Here is an 18,978-nt window from a genome sequence, read left to right on the forward strand (position 1 = left end):
ACAGTTTGTTGCTGGAATCCTTTTTCACTCATTCATAATAACATCACAGAGCTGCTGGATGTTAGACACATGGCGCTTCTCCAATTCCACTTGAGCCACTCCATCAGCTTCAGCAAGAATGTTGTCGTCATGTCAGTGTGTTTTGGGTTGTTTTTTATTTTGGCCCAGTTTCTGATGGGAGGCCATCATGTCATGAATGTCACAGTGCATGTTGGAATACATGTTTGCCTCAACAAACTGCAGCTCCCTGACTTGTGGCAGTGTGTGGTGTATGATCTGAGCACTGACAAGTGGACCGTCTGCTTCTGCAACCTCTAAAGCAATGCTGCTGCAGTCATGCGTCTGTTTTGTGAAGCAGCTTCTGCACCTGATGCACAGCACGAGGACTCTGCTTTTTTGATGGACCCTTGTGAGATCTGTTCTGAGTGGAACACGCATTGGAAAACCTCTGTATGACCCTGACCACTGTAACTCAGTGTCAGTGTGTTACTGATCTTCTTAAAGCCTCGGCATCTTTGTGGAGAGCAACAGTTCTAATTCTCAAATCCTCAGAGTTTCTTTGTCAGGAGGTTCCATGTTGAACATCCAGTGGTCAGTATGAGAGAATTGTACTCAAAGCACCACATTTTAACTGCTCTAATACAAGATACACACATTTGTATGGTCCTGTCAGACTCGAACATGATGAATAGGATGTGTTGCTTTGCATTTGTTAAAGGATGAACAGCTGTTATCACTAAGGGTGTACTTACTTTTGTTGGTACAGCTGCAAATTGATGCTCTAAAATATATCCAAGTTTCATTGCTATAGTATTGCCCCTTGAGAAGATCTACTAATATGTTTGCTGAAATGGGAGAGGTGTACTCACTTTTGTGAGATACTTATGTTCTGTACTATATGGACAAATGTTTCTGCACCTAAGATTCATATGTGCTCCACAATATTTTGGAATGTACTTGTGGAGATTCATTCAAAGCTACTGATGTAGGTGAGGTGAGGAGGCCTGGGGTGCTTTCAGCGTTCCAATTCTTCCCAAAGGTGTTCAACAGGGTTGAGGTCAAAGTTCTATAGCAGGATACTCAAGACCTTCCACTCCATGCAAAATATTTGGTCATGAAACTTGCTTTGTGCATTGTCATAGTGGAACAGTGTGGTATAGCTGTATAATTATAAAGTCCTGATCAGTGTTGTGCTCGTTACTAAAAAATTGTTGCTAGTTACAGTTACTCGTTACTTCATTCAAAAAGTAACTGTTACTTTGTTGATAATTTACACCAAAAAGTAATGTGTGACTGTTAAAAGTAACTTTTTAGTTACTTTTTTAAAGAACTTTCTTTAATGTTCCCATTAATGCCCTTTTATGCGTTATGGTTTATACAAACACAAAACTGACTTAAACAAACACAAAGTCATTTTTAAACACTATAAAATTAAAGTCAGACCTGCACATACTGAATATATCACAAGGATTTCTGAAATAAATAACAAAACAAGCTGAATAATATATTCACAATCAAAAACTAAAGTGGCTTCTGCTGTTGTGTTGAGCTCTGAAACATGTTCCTTTCACAGCTGAAGTATGAAAACGATCAACAATGTAGAACACCGGGTTAGCGCATAGCTTCTAGCTTCTAGCATGGAGGTCCTGGAGCAGCTTTAACAGATTGGAGTTGCTGTTTATCGCAGTAGATACGAGCTTCAAACCAGAAAGACACAACTTACATTTGACTTAAAAGTTTTTGTATTTCTACTCAACTAAAGTGAAATAATGATCATATTTCCACTTTGAGAAACTCGTCTTGCTCTCGCCTCGACTCGCCATTACTGCCGCACAGACCTGAATAAACGGAGACACGCCCACAGCGCGTCTTCTTCCTGTTTACAGTGGTTCATCCTCCAATCCTACAATGCGTCTCTGCTGTAAACAAGTTAGACTGTAGTCTACACTTCAGCCCAAATTCATTCATTTAATAAAGTAACGGGTAACGCACCATACAGTAACGGAGTTAATTTATTTTTAACGCGTTACAGTATTAGTTACTGTCAAAAGTAACGCGTTACTGCCCAACACTGGTCTTGCTGTCCAAATAGTTATGGATTATAAATTGTGCTTCTAAGCTTTGGATTTCTATGTTTTTATCTTTTAAAAGACTGATTTTTATACTCCGCATGTCTAAGGCTTGAGTCGACTGGAGATTTGTTTTGGTCAAATTCGTCTTTAAGCGCACGTCTTTTGTCCAGTGGCTGCTTTGTCCTGTTTCTCAACTCTTCCTCTTTTCTTCCTCCCTACAGTTTTATCTCCAGGACACCAAGAGCAGCAATGGCACCTTCATCAACAGTCAGCGGCTGAGCCGGGGCTCCGAGGAGAGTCCCCCGTGCGAGGTGCTCTCGGGGGACATCATCCAGTTCGGAGTGGATGTGACCGAGAACACGCGCAAAGGTTAGTCTCGCGTTGACTGCGTATCTGCGATCAACGTAGCTGTAAAACGACGTCCTTTCTTTTAAAATGTTGCTCAACAGCAGCATGCACAAACACATCCTGTTTTCTGTGCACCATATAACAATAACAGACCAAACCCGGCGATCGGGCAGCACTCTTTAATATCTAGAGCGAATCGCAACGGATGACCTCGTTTCCCAGTTCACACGAGATTTGAATCACTTACACGGGTGGTTTAAGTTCAGAAAAGGCTTTTTAGCTGCCAGAGCGATGCTGTCGGACGCATCAGGGTTTTGAAATGCCACAACACTTCACGGTCGCTGCCTCGAAGGTGTTGTAATCCCAGCAGACGAAATGACTGCTTTCACAATCCGATAAGAACGCGAAGTAACGTTTAGAGAACGCCTAGTGAGCCTTGAAAGGGAGACGAGTAAGAAGACAATTCAGGGTTATGGGGTTTATCAGGACATGGGTAAGGTTTTAAAGCAGTGCTTAAACTTGTTTTATTTGTAATTTTTTGTAATGCTCAGTAGCTCGTCTTGACCGCCGTACGCAATGCAACGTGCGTTTCGAGCTCTGGCATGTCAAGCTGTTAAACTGGTGATGAGTCAGCAATACAAGGGAGTGCCTCAAAATTTTCACTACGCGCCAAAACAGCAACAATTGAACCCTCGAAGAGAAACTGTAGGTTATTAAAAGTGGAACATTAAAAACAGATGTGAAATTGACTTTAAAGGTGGTAACTAAGTGCATTAATGATTTTTTTTTTTCTCATCCCATCCTCTAGTCACTCATGGCTGCATAGTGTCGTCCATCAAACTCTTCCTTCCAGATGGCATGGAAGCTCGACGCCGATCAGAGTAAGATCTGCTTACCCCAAGTTAACACACACACACACACACACACACACACACACACACACACACACACACACACACACACACACACACACACACACACACACTTTTTAGTGGGATTCTAGGGTGTTCCTCTTGAGGCGTGAGATCTTTGTGCAGATAATCATGCAGCAAGACCACCACAGTGCTGTGTCACAACACGTCCTCCTTAGCAGTCTCAACGTCACCCAAGTTGTCAGTGAGCCAGGGCATGTTTACTGGTGTAGATTTGTGCACAAGAGATACAAAGTGAAGACATCACATTTGCTCTTATTATAACCTTCACTCTTCTGGGAAGATGTTCCAATCGATTTTAGGGTGTGCTTTTGGACATTTGTGGAGTTTTCATTCAGCCTCAAGGGTGTCCGTGAGGAATTGCTGTAGGGAAGGTGAGGAGGCCTGGGGTGCAGTCAGGATCACAGCTTTATAGAAGAAGATCTTCCACTCGAACCCATGTAAAGCATATCTTCATAGAGATCGTATTGTCCACAGGGGGCATCAGTTTGGTGAAGAGCCACATATGGCTGGAAAAGTGTGTCGCAACACGTTTGTATTGTGTGTGTGTGTGTGTGTGTGTGTGTGTGTGTGTGTGTGTGTGTGTGTGTGTGTTGCTTCAACCAATCAGATTTGAAATTGACAAAATCCCCTTACAAGGGGATTTACAAGACAGAATTTTCAAGAATAGCTGGACATCATGAGGAAAGGTCGGCCAAAACAGTGCAAACCAGTTGTTAAGCATTCTCGTTAATCAATTTTACTTTACCCCCAATACAATTTGCAAAAAACCACACAATTTGCTTTTCGGATCTTACAAAAAAAGATCTAAATGCATGGAAAGCCTGGGGGTCAATTAATGAGGTCGATACGTTTGCTGGAGATGTATGTGGGTGGTTTTAGTAATAACATTTATTCTCACTGTCTGAGATTACTGTGTGTTTCTCCGCATTTCTGTTTAATATTGAGGCTTGCTGTAGCCGTGATGTCATGACAACGGTATGAATCGGTGGCTTGATTGTGGCAGGACACCACTGAAGGCATAGGTGTGAAATGAAGCAGTAAAAGTTTCCTTTCCAAACGTAGCATAAACATGACGCAATTATTCGAAAAGTCCCAGCAGGAAACTTTACATCCATGGAGTTAAGCGCTGACACGTTATCTGTGCTCGAGCAAAATGTTTTCACACCTGCATCGAACACTTGCTTTAAAAGGTCGTCGTAGGTATTATTTATAACACGAGTCCAACACTTCGGGCCGTTTATCTCTCCCGCGTCAGGGTTAAACGACAGCATCCTCAGGGTTACGTATGCAGCGAAGACAGCGCACATCTGAATCAGCTGTTGGCATGAAGCATCCATCACTTCTTCTCGCTGAAAGTGAAATAGGCGTTATGAAGTGTCGCTGTCAGCTGCTGCAGATGGAGGTCATACAAATCAGCTTTCAGCTTCGAGTTGAGCTGCTCCGAGGAATCTAGACATGTATTTCTGACATGTAGACTGTGTAAATGTAAAGCAGGACTGCAGGTTATGTATGTATATGTGTTAATCATAGAGAGCTTTCCTAAGACACGGCGCTGGCTCCCAACGCATGCCACATACCCGCTGCTGGCAAAGTCTGTGGAACGGAGGTGTACTGTACCCTGGCATCCGTGCTAATTCTAGCTGCGTAGTTGTTTTTAGATGCGTTCCTCACTTAGTGCTAAAGCTGTACCTCAGTTCAGGTCCATTGAAGGAAATGGGAAATTCTAGTAGTTAAGTAACTAATCTTGGCTTACTATTGTTTTTATTTTTTATTATTATTTTTCAAACACAAATCTTACCTGGCTGAGTTCCGGATGAATGTTTTTAGGATTGTAAATCAAAAACGCAGAGAAGCAATTTATCATTTCATCACAGACTCTTAAATTCAGGTGCAATTTAGGAGCAACATTGCCCAGAAATAAAAAAAAAAAAAAAAAAAAAAAGTTAAATGCATCAATTTAATTCTGATTATTAAAAATAGAAGAATGTTTGAATCTCTGAAGGTGAAAACTCTGCCTTTTGATCCACTCCTGGAGAGTTTCTTTACATTTTACATTCATGGTATTTGGCAGACACACTTATCCAGAGCGACAAACAATTAACCTTTTTTTTTTTTAAAGAGCAGGTGAGGTTTAAGGGCCTTGCTAATGGGCACAGTAGTGGCAGCCTGGTGGTGCCATCACTTCTGAGCCACCACTAACCTAGTTCTTGGTTTTGGCTTGACCTGCTGTTAGTGGAGCAAGAAATAGTTTTAATGGGTGACCAGAACGAATTGTTAGTGTATTTAAGCAAATTGTGCTTTAGTGATAACTGATGTGTATTTAGTTTGCCTCTGTGAGATTTAAGGTTGCTTTTTGACCATTTAAGGTTGCTTTTTGAATGGTCTTTTTTGTGTGGTACCCGGCATAACTTAGATTATGACTTCTTCTTATGGCATAGGGTCAGTAGGAACAAGTTTTACATCGGCAACCATTGCTGTACCGTTACAGAATTATAATCGTCTTTTAAAGCAAAAAATATATTTTTATATTGCGTTTTATAACAATAGACATTCTCCCAAAGCAGCTTTACATTGTAACCGAATAAGGCAATGGTGACGATGGCAAGGATACATTTCTTGAGATTGTATCAGAAAGAATCAATCTTCATCTGGCTGGCACTAAATGCCCAGTCATTATAGTTCCATCATTGTTGAATGAACTGTGGAAGTTTTAATCCGTTCACTTGGATCTTTAGGCTTATCATGTGGAACCGTCCGTTTTCCAATTACATAAATCCAATAAATTAGAAGTAAATCAGTGGTCAGAATTATGAATACCATATTAAAGATTTTGACTTTAGGCAGACGCAAAGACATTTTACTGTGCAGTGGACACCGGAAATGTACGTTCAGTTGGAAAGATTTTGCACGTCTGTATTTACTCTGACCTACAAGCTAGAATCAAGCAAAGATGAGGGACTTGATCTATAAAATCCACAGAAATACAAGAATACGTGCAAGAACAGATGTTCGATTTGATCAGTCATATCAGCAGGTATCTGAAAAAGTTTGCATGCTGGAAGTCTATGCGCAGTAATGTAAAGTGCAGTGATGTACATCCTGGTGCCTGGAGGCGGGGCCAGCTTTACACTAGTAGCCTGTCCGTTGTAAACACGCTTTGTTTTCTTCTTTTTGGGTTATGGGACAGGGTGTGTTCTACAAACAGGAGCTGAAAAAATTCCCCTATTCTTGAACAATATGAACAGGTCAGGTTGGTTTAGATTCGGAGGCGGGACTCGGACTCTGTTTGGCTGCTGTGCAAGTCTCTGAAGAGCTTCAACAGAACGTCACGCTGACATCACAGTTCAGAAGGAATTAAGTTGCAGCGATGGCGCTATTTTATGGTGAATTTTAAATGATTTGAAGAAGTTTGACCTCACTTTCTCAGGTTCCTGTTTGTCGCCCCTTTTCGGATTCTTCCCTCCTTTTTGCCTGTACGGCTGCAGCAGTGTTTAAAGAGATGAATTGCTCCCTGTCTTTATCTTCTTACTTAACGCCATGTTCACGTTCATGCTCGGCTTTCAGGCCGGAGCTCTTTTACCAGAGGTATTTATAGGAGCCGCATGCTGCTCGTTGTTGTTGCGCCTCTTTTTTCTCTGGAGCGCAGCCAGGATGAGCACGATGCAGGCCGTAGGCTCGCTTTTATGTCTCTATGCACCTCCCTTTTTTTTTTGTGGAAATGGTTTTCCTCCTCTCTCCAGTATGCGTCAGGACAGGCCTGAGTAAGCAGAGAGGAGCTTCTTTCCGAGCACGGCTCTGGAAAATTCTTAACAGCAATTCGACTGAAGACATCTGCTAAAGATATCTCACCGCGCTTATGTAGAAAAGTCGATCAATTTAAAAAGGCCCGTGCTTCCTATTCGTTCATACTGAAGCCGAAGGAGTTACACTTGATGGATGGGTGGTAGACAGTGTGTAATGTGGATAGAGACACGCACAGTGACTGCAGGGAAGAGTCATTCGCTGTGTCGTCCCCCCTGTTCTGTGAGAGCAACACGCCAAAGAGAGATGGCTGTTTCCTCTGGGCCTGATCCTGATTGCTGCCTCATCGTTGGCTGTCTCTTGTGCTGTCTGTGTCTCACGCTCTTTCCCTCTCACTCTCTTTATTTAGTACGTATGGACAGGACTGCAACAAATATTTGCTTTCCTGAGGACAAATATAGTGTCCTTTTCCGTGTTCAGTGGGGTTCTCTCACTACAATCTTATTAGACCTTCATGTATACACGTGTGTGTGTGTGTGTGTGTGTGTGTGTCGTTATTTTTTAATTAACATTTGTAAACATCAGTTTACATTTTTGAAACAACTTTAAATAAAATGCCTGCTTGGTTAAATAATATATATAAAAAAACCCTTTCTTTCGGCTTCTCCCATTAGGGGGCGCCACAGCGGATCATCCGCGTGTTTGATTTGGCACACGTTTTTACGCTGGATGCCTTTCCTAACGCAACCTGCCCCATTTATCCGGGCTTGGGACCGGCACTAAGGCTTGTGCAACCCTAATGGCTGGGGTCGGTTAAATAATATATAAAACAATATATATAATAAAACAATATTTAATAATAAAAATTGTACAAATAAAATGTAAAATATAATGTATTACTTTGTCATATTGATTAATTAAATAAATTATTTAATAAAGAAAATTTAATAAATGGAAAAATCTAATTAAATAGTTTGCATTTATTTGTTAGATCCCATTTTAATACAGATGTGCTTTTTTTTTTAAAAAAACACATAATATTGGATTTTCTACAGATGTGATCTTAACTGTTCCACTTATCTCAGCATACTTTAACAAATGTCTTCATTCTTTCCCTCCTTCATTCACTCCCTCGCTTTGCATAACTGTCAGGATTTTCTCCTTTTAAAAGCTGGACATGAAGAATCCATATCGCTAGCATTGATGATCATTAAGTGGCCTATAAAAGTGGTGTGTGTGTGTGTGTGTGTGTGTGTGTGTGTATAATATAATATGATATATTAGAAGTTATGTTGCACAAAAAAGGTTTAAAAAATGTTTTATTTATTTTTTCTTATTCATTGTCAGACTGAACTGCTTGTCTGCTCCTACACTGATTCACTAGAACACACGTTTGACTATTTCTTTAAATGCAAATATGTAAGTAGTAGGAGAGGCCATGATGAAGCTCAGTGTTTTTCTAATGGTGGTGATTTAAATTCCTGAAGACCTTGGTGGAGCTTGTGTCTTCAGTTCTAGCACAGCAACACTACTGTGACTCACTGGAGGCTTACATAAACCTGACAAGACACGTGTAAGCGCGCACACACACACACATACACAGAAAGAGCACATTATGTGCCTTGGGCTCCACTCTGCTTTAATTTTAGGAAAATCAGCTGAAGTCAGGTGGGCATTCGAGCATCAGATCTATTCCTCTATCTAGAGATTTATTTTTGAAACTAGTAAATATTGTAGCCTGATTTCCTGCGGCTGCAGCCATGTAACATCGGATTGCTTGTGCTTTGCCACGGATGACTGATCCCAGGGAGTTTCTGCTTTCAGCTCTGGACCTCCGTCTTTGTCCTTCGCTTAGTGGAATGCGCTCGAACCTGTTAGCTTCGTTTCTTCAGCATGTTTCTAACACCACGGGGGCGACAGCCAGGGGATCAGGTCCGGCTGCATAATAATCCTATCCGGGTTTCACCCACTGAAAAATGTGAGCTGCGGAGATTTCGGTTCTGCCGTGTGCACGAGTTTACAGGGATTCTTTGAATGAATCCGAGTTGGGCTTTACCGAATTTCACTTTGACCCTCAGCGCTGCGAGCGCTCGCATATCACGAGGAGGAGTCCAGCGAACCCGACGGGGATGTGCAACAAGGAATAGTTTTTAAAAACCGATTTTTCAAAGCCGGAGATAAAATGAGGAATAACTTCGCTCTGATAAAGGACTTCTCCTCTAACTCTGTGTTAGGAGTTCGACCAGCACTTCTTTTGCCTCAGGTAACCGAAACCAACCCCAAACAGGAAGAGTCGTGTGTTTTAGTTCTCCAGAGGTCAACTATGTGATTTAAAAGAAAACGATAAGCCAGGAAAAAAAAAAAAAAAAGTCACCTGACTTTGCAGTCGTCCTCGGGAAGTGATCACGGACATGCTGATTAGGAAAGGGTGTGCATTCAAGGTACTGTGCTTTATCTCTTTACTTTTTACTGATTCTAAAGCGCTCGACATTCGGCGGTTATCAGTGAAATGCCGCAGGTGTTCGGACTATAATGTGTGTTGAAATACAGTTATTTATATACAATACAATTTAGGGTATAAAACCGAAAGTAAAATAACCATGAAATGGCAACGGCGTGTGTCATGACGTGTTTAGGTGAGCAAACAGAAAGAAAAAGAAAACAGATTTATTTTTTTTACGGAAGATAAAATAATACTGACCAGTGTGGAAATAATTCCACATTTGAAAAACTTGTTGTTTATTGTTATTTACACAATATATGGACCAAAGTTTGTGCATTGTTCTTTTTGAACATCCCCTTTCACAATTAGTCCTCATTTCCTATTAGAATAACCTCCACTCTTCTGGGAAGATGTTCCACTAGATTTTGGAGTGTACTTGTGAAGATTCATTCAGTCACAATGGTGTTAGTAATGTCAGGTAGTGATGTAGGTGAGGTGAAGAGGCCTGGGGTGCAGTCAGTGTTCACATTCATCCCAAAGATGTTCAATAGGGTTGAGGTCAGAGCTCTATAGCAGAAGATCATCCACTCTAATTGATGTAAATGAGATTTTTATGGAGTTGGCTTTGTGCACAGAGGCTTTGTCGTGCTGGAGTGAAGGGGAAAATGTAACGCTACTTCATCCAAAGGCATTCGATACTATTTTTTTTTTTTTGTGGTAACATCTTTGTGAAAAGAAGCACATCTGGCTGGAAAAGTCATGCGTCTTAATAATTTTTGTCCGTATAATGTAAATGTTAAAAAGTGATTGTAATGTGCTGATGCAAGTTATTGTGGCGATAGTGTTGGTCACACTCACGGTGCTGAAGATTTTCATGCCGTGGTTTAGGTGTTTTGGCATGTCGTAATTCAAGTACGTGTCCTAGATACACAACTAAAAACTTCCAGCAAGCCCACTGATTTCACTTTCACCCTGATTCGTCAGAAAACCGCTGGACAAAGTACAAATCAATTTGTCTTTAATCAGTCGTGCTTTACGAGCCCACGCGTAACTTATTATCCGAGATCGTCCTGACGCAGCAAAGATCCGTCTGCTAATCGGATATTGGGATCAGCTTTTCAGATAACCAAGAATAGAATAATATAGAAGCAGATCCCGAGTCTGTTCCTCCTTTTCGAAAAACTTCTTGGCTTCAGTGTACAGGCACGTGCTCCGTGACCTTTTTTTGAATGTATCACGCCGTTATGACGCGGTCCCGGTAGCGAGGAGATTTCATCTCTGGCTCGCAGCCATAAAAAAAAAAAACACAGCTCCCGTTGACACCGCTGACATTTCGGGCCCTGAGCCCGTGTGTCTCGCTCGAGAAAAGGAAGCAGCATCCTGGTGCGCAAAGTCGTAAGATGACACTTTTCCACGTTCCATTATTGTCAAGGCGTCCAAGCGGATGAATCGGGGGCAAAATGCCATGTCACGGCGTTGTGTGTGTGTGTGTGTGTGTGTGTGTGTGTGTGTGTGTGTGTGGGGGGGGGGGGTTGGCATTTACAGTTTACCAGTAGAATTGATTTTTGACTTGTTACTGCTACATTTTGCATTTTTATCATATAAATTTTTTTTTTATTTAAATAAAAAAATGCAGTTATTTTCTGTCTTTATTTTATTGTTTATTGTGTTTATTTATTTATTTATTAATTCATTTATTTATTAATTTATTTTAACATGGCATTCCTGCATAATTTTTTTCTTTTATTTTTATTATATAAGCAATGTTCCTTTGAGGAGGAAAAAAAAATCTAACTTCACTTAACCTTCAATTTTGTTTCATAAATTTTTACAATCTTTCACAAAATGGTTGTGATCACGTCTTCTGCTTCACTCTGTTCTCGCTGTTACTTGCCACACATCTGGATTAAAAACACATCCAAGTGTAATATTCTGGGGTTAGGAATGTTGGCGCTTGTGTGTGCACCTGAGTGTAGTCTTATCTGGGAGTGATCTTCAGCTCCATGGTTACTTGGCCGTCATTCACCTGCTGCGTCACCGTTAAACATTAAACCAGAGCAAAGTTGAAGCTTTTTTTTTTTTTTGTACTTGAGAAAGGAAGGAAGGATTTTTGCCTCTGACTACACGACCCACACGTGAACTTGTATAAGCCTTGTTTTGATCTGCTATTGAACTTTTTTTTTTTCTCTCTCTTCCCCCCCCCAGTGTCATTCAAGCACCACTACCACTACCAGTTGATAAGGTAAGACTTTACGATTTTATTACCATTTTACACCGGAAAACATGAAAAACGGTGTTTACCTGGCTTTTTCCTACCTCGCCTTTCTTTCCCCTGGTTGTGTATCTGAATCTGGGACGTCTGCACTGTCTCAGGGTCCAGATCTTCTCTTTGTTCAATGTTTATAGCACTCGTTTCATCAGCACACATGCTCTGTGCTGCCGTTGGCTTTCTCTTGTTTCACCGCTGCCGGAGTTGCTGATGTTTGTGTGGTTATGCAGCCGAATAAGGATAAAAATCTGTCTCTTTCCACATATCAGACTTGACAAATGTGTTGGATTTGATTTGAATCCCAGGGACTCAACACTAGTTAATAATAGGATGGGTTATGTATACTCATTTATTTGATGTACTTGAGCTATTTACTGTTTATTACTGCAGGCATATCGTTTTAATTTTATAATACTGTACTAGAATAAAAGTCTGTAGGAAACATATCTACAGTCTATGGACATGTTTCTGGACACCTTACCATGAGATTCGTACATGCTTTTTTTTCCCCAAACATCCCATTCCACATCTAGTGGATTGATTCGGCCGCATGTGTGATAGTAAAGTCAGGTACTGATGTAGGTGAGGAGTCAGTATTCCAATTCAGAGCGTCTCCAAAACTGCAGCTCTTGTGGGATGTTTCCGGTCTGCAGTGGTCAGTATCTTTTCAAAAGTGCTCCAAGGGAGGAACAGTGGTGAACCGGTGACAGGGTCATGGGAGGCGGAGGCTCTTTGATACACGTGTGGAGTGAAGGCTGGTCCGTGTAATCCGATCCAATAGACGAGCTCCTGTAGCTCAAACTGCTGAGGAAGTTAATGGTATTAATGCTCGATGTGTCAGGACAGACATTACGCAATCACAACAACTACAGATGTTATATCACAGCTCATTATGTGCTAATAAAGCATGATCATGATTAAAGTGATTGATGAAGTCTATCCTTTATGACACTTGCTTGTAGTTTTTTTTTTTTTTTGCCCCCTCACTATTCGCTGAAAGTTGTTTAATTGGCGTGTTTATGAATATGTACAAATCAGCATTAATTAGTCAGGCTGATTTTCCCCCTCATGCCATTCGCCTGGGTGTGATATCTGTTCCTAGTACAGTTCTCTCATTCACACACACACACACACACACACACACACACAGCTGTCTTTGAAGGCAGGAAAGCGCTGCGTTTACGCTCTGAACACTTAATTGTATTAGTGAGCAAGCTAAAATCCAATTAAGTCTTTGCACCCTGCCTTTAAACCTCCCCTTCCTTATACTAACAGTAACTCAGACTCTGGGCTTTTCGTTTCACTTTAATCTGATCTCTTCACTAGGGTTGCAAAGCGGCGGAAACTTTTCAGGTCAATTTCAAGAAACTTTCAACTAGGAACTTCATCTGGGGAATTTTGGCCGGAAACTTATGGGAATTTATTGGAGTTTACGGGAATCGATAGGAATTAATAAAATATTTGGGGAAATTTGTATAAACTGCATCATATACAAACATGAATATAAACATTTAGTTTGGCTTTAAGGCAACATGGATACACACTAATGCAGATAAAAAAGAAGACATTTTTGACTTTGATTTCTAGTATAATTTTGTTGTACAGTAGTTCACACACCGCACAAGGAAGTTTTTAACATACATTTATGGTCATATTTTTGTAATTCAGTTTCGTTTCCAGTCTTGAAAATCCCTGCAAATTTGAAATCCTATTTTCAACCCATGGACTGGACGCATTCTGTCTAAACAAATTTAAGAACACGGTGGAAAATAATTTCACTTCATTCTACAGCTACAAATTTTAAACATGAACCAGCGTCTGTTTTCTGTAGGGTTTCTTCTGTGGACGATCACAGACACGTTATTTTACTGAAAACTGCTCATCAGTCTACAACTACAGTCCCGAATGAAATACTTTAAACAGTTTCTAATGATTTTTCTGACTGTTCTAATGAATATTAAAGAAAAAACTCCTTTTCAGATTACACGTGTTTTATTTGTTCAGAGTTCATGACTCTAATCATAAACAGTACAAAGGATGGAACTGATGTACCTTATTTACAGTCATGAACTAATCACTAATGTTTCAGCACTGAAAGAGAACAATTTACTCATTTATTCAGACTTCTCCATTCATCCAGACTGCATCCAGACCCAGAAATAAACCACCCTCACGTCACTTCTAACCAAATCCCTCTATTGCTGAACATTGAGATAATGAGCACCTGCAGTGTTATTTAGGGTGTGAATTTGGATCGTTCACCAAAATCTCAGCCGCACATCAGAGCACCTGAAATCTTGTACATTTCCTTAAACCTCTTTCTTCAGCATATTTCTCCATCACATGGATAACAGTGTGTTCCATAGAGAAACCTGGCAGGAATTTATATAAATTACTTCGAAATCTGGAGAAATTGATATAAACTGTATCGTATATTTGATCCCTTTGTTTGGTCATAAACTGACATACATTCAGAAGAACACAGATTTAAAGAAATGACATTTTTGACTTAAATTGTAAGTAGATTTTTGTTTGCTCTCACACACAGCAGAAGGAAGTTTCAAACATACATTTGTGATATAAATGTAATTTGCATGCATACTCGCTAAGACAGACATGTCCTGACATTATTGTGTGCAGAATTCATAAAATGATGCATGTAATGTTATGGAGGAATGGAATGTACAGTGCCTGTAGGGGGCGTGGCCTCAGTTGTCCTCCAGTAAGTGCTGTGTGCACGTGATTGATGAATGTGCAGGATAGAAATTCAACTGAAATTGCATTAAATCTGGTTGTTTTGACTGATTATCCTGCAAGATTTATTTATTTTTCCCAAATACATTTAAGTTCTCTGTTATTGGCTAACTTGGAATTTTATAAATTCCCAGTTAATTCCCATATTTTCCCATTAATTCCCATTAAAGGTTTCCAGTCTTGAAAATTCCTGCAATCTTGCAACTCTACTCTTCACATGCTGCTCCAGATGATTTGTCCGATTACTTTTGTTGCCTGTATGTTTTATCACGTGCAGATCAGTTGGTAATAAGTTTATTTAAAAAAAAATAAATAAAAATAATAATTTTTTTTTTTTTGGAAAAAAGTGAGAATATATGAGACATTTGTCTTTTATCTCTTCCTTCAGGAAACATACAATAACATATTATTTTTTTTTTCGTATATTTGTATTCATGCTGATCCCCAATTAGAAAATCGGCTGGATTTCTAGTTCACTATGTTTCTGATGGTGTTACTTATTCCTTACTCCTCCTTTTGGCATTGCTGTTGCTTCCCTCTCGGCACTCAGGAATGTGGGCCTGTCAGAGCTCTACCCATTTACAAGCACTCGTAACAGTGCGCTCACCATCACATATATCAGACCACAACATCTGACGCTGTCGGTTAGGATTTACCTACTCCTGTCACCTTTTACATGGGGGACTTGGATTCCTGGGAACGCCACATCCTGTGAGTTACATGCTACAGTGCTGGATTTTGCTTTGTTTTTTTTCCTTTTTTCTTTTCTTTGCGTGTTGATTACGCTTCCCAGATAAGCCTCAAGGTTGGATTCATTGAAGTGAGGAAAAAAAAAAACAAAGTCAGCAGTGTTACATATAAATGTACTTCTGAGTATTGTTGATCATTAATTACGAGTTCGCTACATCCATCAGAATTCCAACGCGAAGCACAAGGGCGTGTGTGTGCCTGTGCTGTTGATTTAAAATCATTCCCAGGTCTACAACCATGCCCGAGGTTGTGCGTTACGGAACACCGTTCCGAGGTTTTCACGCTGGTTTTCCTTTTATCTTCCAGGTTGCTGCGAACACGCCCAGTATGTACTCTCAGGAACTGTTTCAGCTCTCCCAGTATCTGCAGGTACGGAACCGCACTGACCCCTAGTGGCCATCTTTATTTTAAATTTTTTGTATGAGCTTGAGTTTAAGTCTCAAATGAATGTACCTCATATTAAAAAATAGTAGAAGCTCAGCTGATGAGCTGTAATTCTGTTTTGGTGTCGTTTTCACCTCTACAGGAGGCCTTACACCGGGAGCAGATGCTGGAGCAGAAGTTAGCCACGCTGCAGAGGCTCCTGGCCAGCACACAGGAGGCTTCAGAGAGCAGCTGGCAGGTAAGGGCTTTGGGTTTGTGTACACTAAAGCTACGCACAGAGCTATTTATAAAAATTAAAAAAAATCTAACAAAAATAAAGCAACAAGAAGACAAGATCATGTGTCTCAGTAATTTTTGGTTGGTCCTGTTCGATCTGATACGACCAAAATAATCAGTTTATGTTCAGCTTGGTTAAAATACATATCAATATTTGCTGGATATAACCACTATTATAAACTGTTTATTTTTTCAAAATTATTTAATGCTATGAATAGTTAAAATTATAATGCTTCTTGCTTCACCTGTCAGCAGTCAAAAAGCATGGCTGAGTTTATTACAGTAGAAACTCGACCATGTGTGTATTCTTGATTTTTATAATGTTATTAACTAGAGGTCGACCAATTGATCGATTTTTGGCAATTAATCGGCACCGATAGTTTTTCCAGCTTCAGGTCTGCTGTCATTACAAGAGCGGCCTCCACAGGCGAATCACTGATACCACATGCTGTTTATATTTTACACGTGAGACTGCACACTGCTTGAAGAGTGCTATATTAATTATATTCGTATATTCATATTTTCGTTAGTACATTTTCATGATTCAGTACTGTATTATTTTTTTTTATTTAAATATTATTTTAAATGTTTTTTTTGTTTCTTTTTTTTCAATATTCATTTTACGTTCCAATTTTAGGACCTCTAGTATAGGTTACTCTTTTTTTTTTTTTTTTCCCCTAGTTTGACATTTTATATCACCTTGTCCTTTTTGAACTACACTATAGCCCCCACCCCCCACCCCCACCCCCCTGACCCCGTTTTTACAAAAAGCTTTTAGCTTGAGTTCATATTTTTAACTATTGTTTGGTAATTTTTTTTTTCCACCCTCCTGGATCTCTGCAGGCTTTAATCGATGAAGACCGGTTACTCTCAAGATTGGAGGTGATGGGAAACCAGCTACAGGCGTATTCAAAAGTAAGGCTTTTGCGTTCCATGTGTTTGTTTACTAAGCCGTCAATATTTATCACAGCACTCAATGGCGATTATCTTGTCGTCCCTCCAGAACCAAACGGAGGACGGCATCCGAAAGGAGCTTATAGCCTTAACCGAGGACAAACACAACTACGAAACTACAGCCAAAGAGTCCCTGAGGCGGGTTCTTCAGGAGAAAATCGAGGTGGGGAGGAAGCTGTCCGAAGTGGAGGTGAGCTCGACTGGACCGCACGTGGAGATCAGTCCGCACGTGTACATGCTATACGTTGTGCTCTGACTCTCATTATTTCACTGTATTCTGTTTTTAGCGGACCCTCAGTAACACAGAAGATGAATGTACGCACCTGAAGGAGATGAACGAGCGAACTCAGGATGAGCTGAGAGAACTAGCCAACAAGTACAACGGAGCTGTGAACGAGATTAAAGATCTCACTGACAAGATCAAGGCAAGCCCCTTCAGCGGTTTCCTTCAGGAATTAAAAAAAAACCCACCGTATTTCAGTGCATTTCATGAGCTTTCGTCTTTGCTGCTTTGCTCTTTTCCTATCAGCTTGCTGAAGGCAAGCAGGAAGAGCTCACACAAAAAGGCCAGAACGAAAAGAAGGAGCTGCAGCTGAGAATCGAGGAGATGGAAGAGAAGGAGCAGGCACTTCAAGCTCGCATCGAGGCACTACAAGCAGACAACGACTTCACCAACGAGAGGCTCGCTGCCCTTCAAGGTACAACACCTGCACACAATTACAGGTCTGGTGGGATGAGCCGAGAACCTTACGGGTTTCCCACAGCCGTGCATCCCGTCGCCAGAATGATGTCGGGTTCACACTGAAAAGGGGGTTTATAAATGCGAGAGCAAGTTTCTCTGAAGCAGTAATAAGTACAAACCCATGCTGGTTATGATCTTTATTTTGTATAGGTAATTATTTTTATTTTATTTTTGGCCATCCCTTATTTTCCTTTCATTGTCGTTTTTCAGTCCGGTTAGAGCAACTACAGGAGAAAAGCATAAAGGAAAACAACAGTTTAGGTGAGTTTGGGTTGCTCATGGCAGATAGAGTCGTCTGCTAACTTTTGCATCACCTCTGCTACTAATCCGGCATGAGAGCTTTTTTTTTTTCCTGTTGCCTGTTTTCCTTTTTTTTTTCCTCGTTTGTCTGACACAAGTCTTTCACCTCTGGGCTTTTTCTGATTTAAAGGTTGTTTGAATTCACACATGTTCTGGGTTACATTTTTGAGGGCTTATATTCTGTATGTAGATCATTCCTGGCTGAGGTGTTGTGCAGTTTTGGTAAAAAAATATTTTTTTACCAGGAGTGTAAAATTACACGTTCACACTTCGGCACGTACCTCGGATTTTATGTCACGGTTCCATTTTGGGACAGTTCAAGGGAAGAAATGTTTACATAAAAAAAAATGTATTCAATGCATGGTTGGTTAAATAATATATAAAATAATATTTTATTATAAACCCTCCCCAGAATAAAGAGTCATCTCTCTTCACAGACGCATAAATATCAGAATATCAGTGAATATTTGCTTGAACGACGTTATACATGTGTGTAGGACGCTTTGAAATGTCTACTTTTCAATATAAACCAATTCACATCGAAAACAAACGTTCTCCGATTCTGGAATGCGTATGAAAGTTAGAAGAGGGTTAGTTTCTCCGGTATCGTCTCATTAACCGTCCGTGTGGAAACACAGCTAAAGTTCGGTCCTGATGATTTACGCCATTTAAAACACCATAATTACTTTTAAAACATTTACAAGAATATTTTGTCTTCATGCTCTGTGTTGTTTGGTTTCACTAATAATAAACATGCATTTGAGTGTTAAAAACGCAAAGTATTAATTTGAGGTACGGATAAAAATGTGTATGTTGCGATTAATTTGCGATTAAATATTCGACAGCCCTTTTTTTTTTTTATATATATATATATATATATATATATATATATAAAATTTAAACTAAGTTAAATAGGACTCATTACTCGATACTAGAAACCACCAGAGCTGCATGCATCGTTACATAGTCTTTTCTTCATTTGCCTACGTGTTGCATGTGGTAAACCTCAA

General features: G+C 40.1%; 1 protein-coding gene across 6 annotated transcripts in view; it reads left to right on the forward strand.

Moving 5' to 3' along the window:
- slmapa (sarcolemma associated protein a) overlaps positions 1–18,978 on the forward strand; it is a 65,816-nt gene that overhangs the window by 25,198 nt on the left and 21,640 nt on the right. For 5 of the 6 annotated variants that reach the window (XM_083534441.1, XM_083534442.1, XM_083534444.1 and 2 more), the window contains exons 2-11: positions 2,294–2,441; positions 3,229–3,301; positions 11,745–11,781; positions 15,619–15,681; positions 15,839–15,934; positions 16,816–16,887; positions 16,976–17,116; positions 17,214–17,351; positions 17,456–17,624; positions 17,879–17,929. In XM_083534441.1, coding sequence (XP_083390567.1) covers positions 2,294–2,441; positions 3,229–3,301; positions 11,745–11,781; positions 15,619–15,681; positions 15,839–15,934; positions 16,816–16,887; positions 16,976–17,116; positions 17,214–17,351; positions 17,456–17,624; positions 17,879–17,929 — 988 coding nt within the window. Of the gene's footprint in view, positions 1–2,293; positions 2,442–3,228; positions 3,302–8,710; positions 9,538–11,744; positions 11,782–15,618; positions 15,682–15,838; positions 15,935–16,815; positions 16,888–16,975; positions 17,117–17,213; positions 17,352–17,455; positions 17,625–17,878; positions 17,930–18,978 lie in introns of those variants that run through there. The other variant, XM_083534446.1, reaches the window with a different exon arrangement.

This window comes from Silurus aristotelis (genome assembly GCF_946808225.1).
Source record: "Silurus aristotelis genome assembly, chromosome: 28".
NCBI classification, from domain to species: domain Eukaryota; kingdom Metazoa; phylum Chordata; class Actinopteri; order Siluriformes; family Siluridae; genus Silurus; species Silurus aristotelis.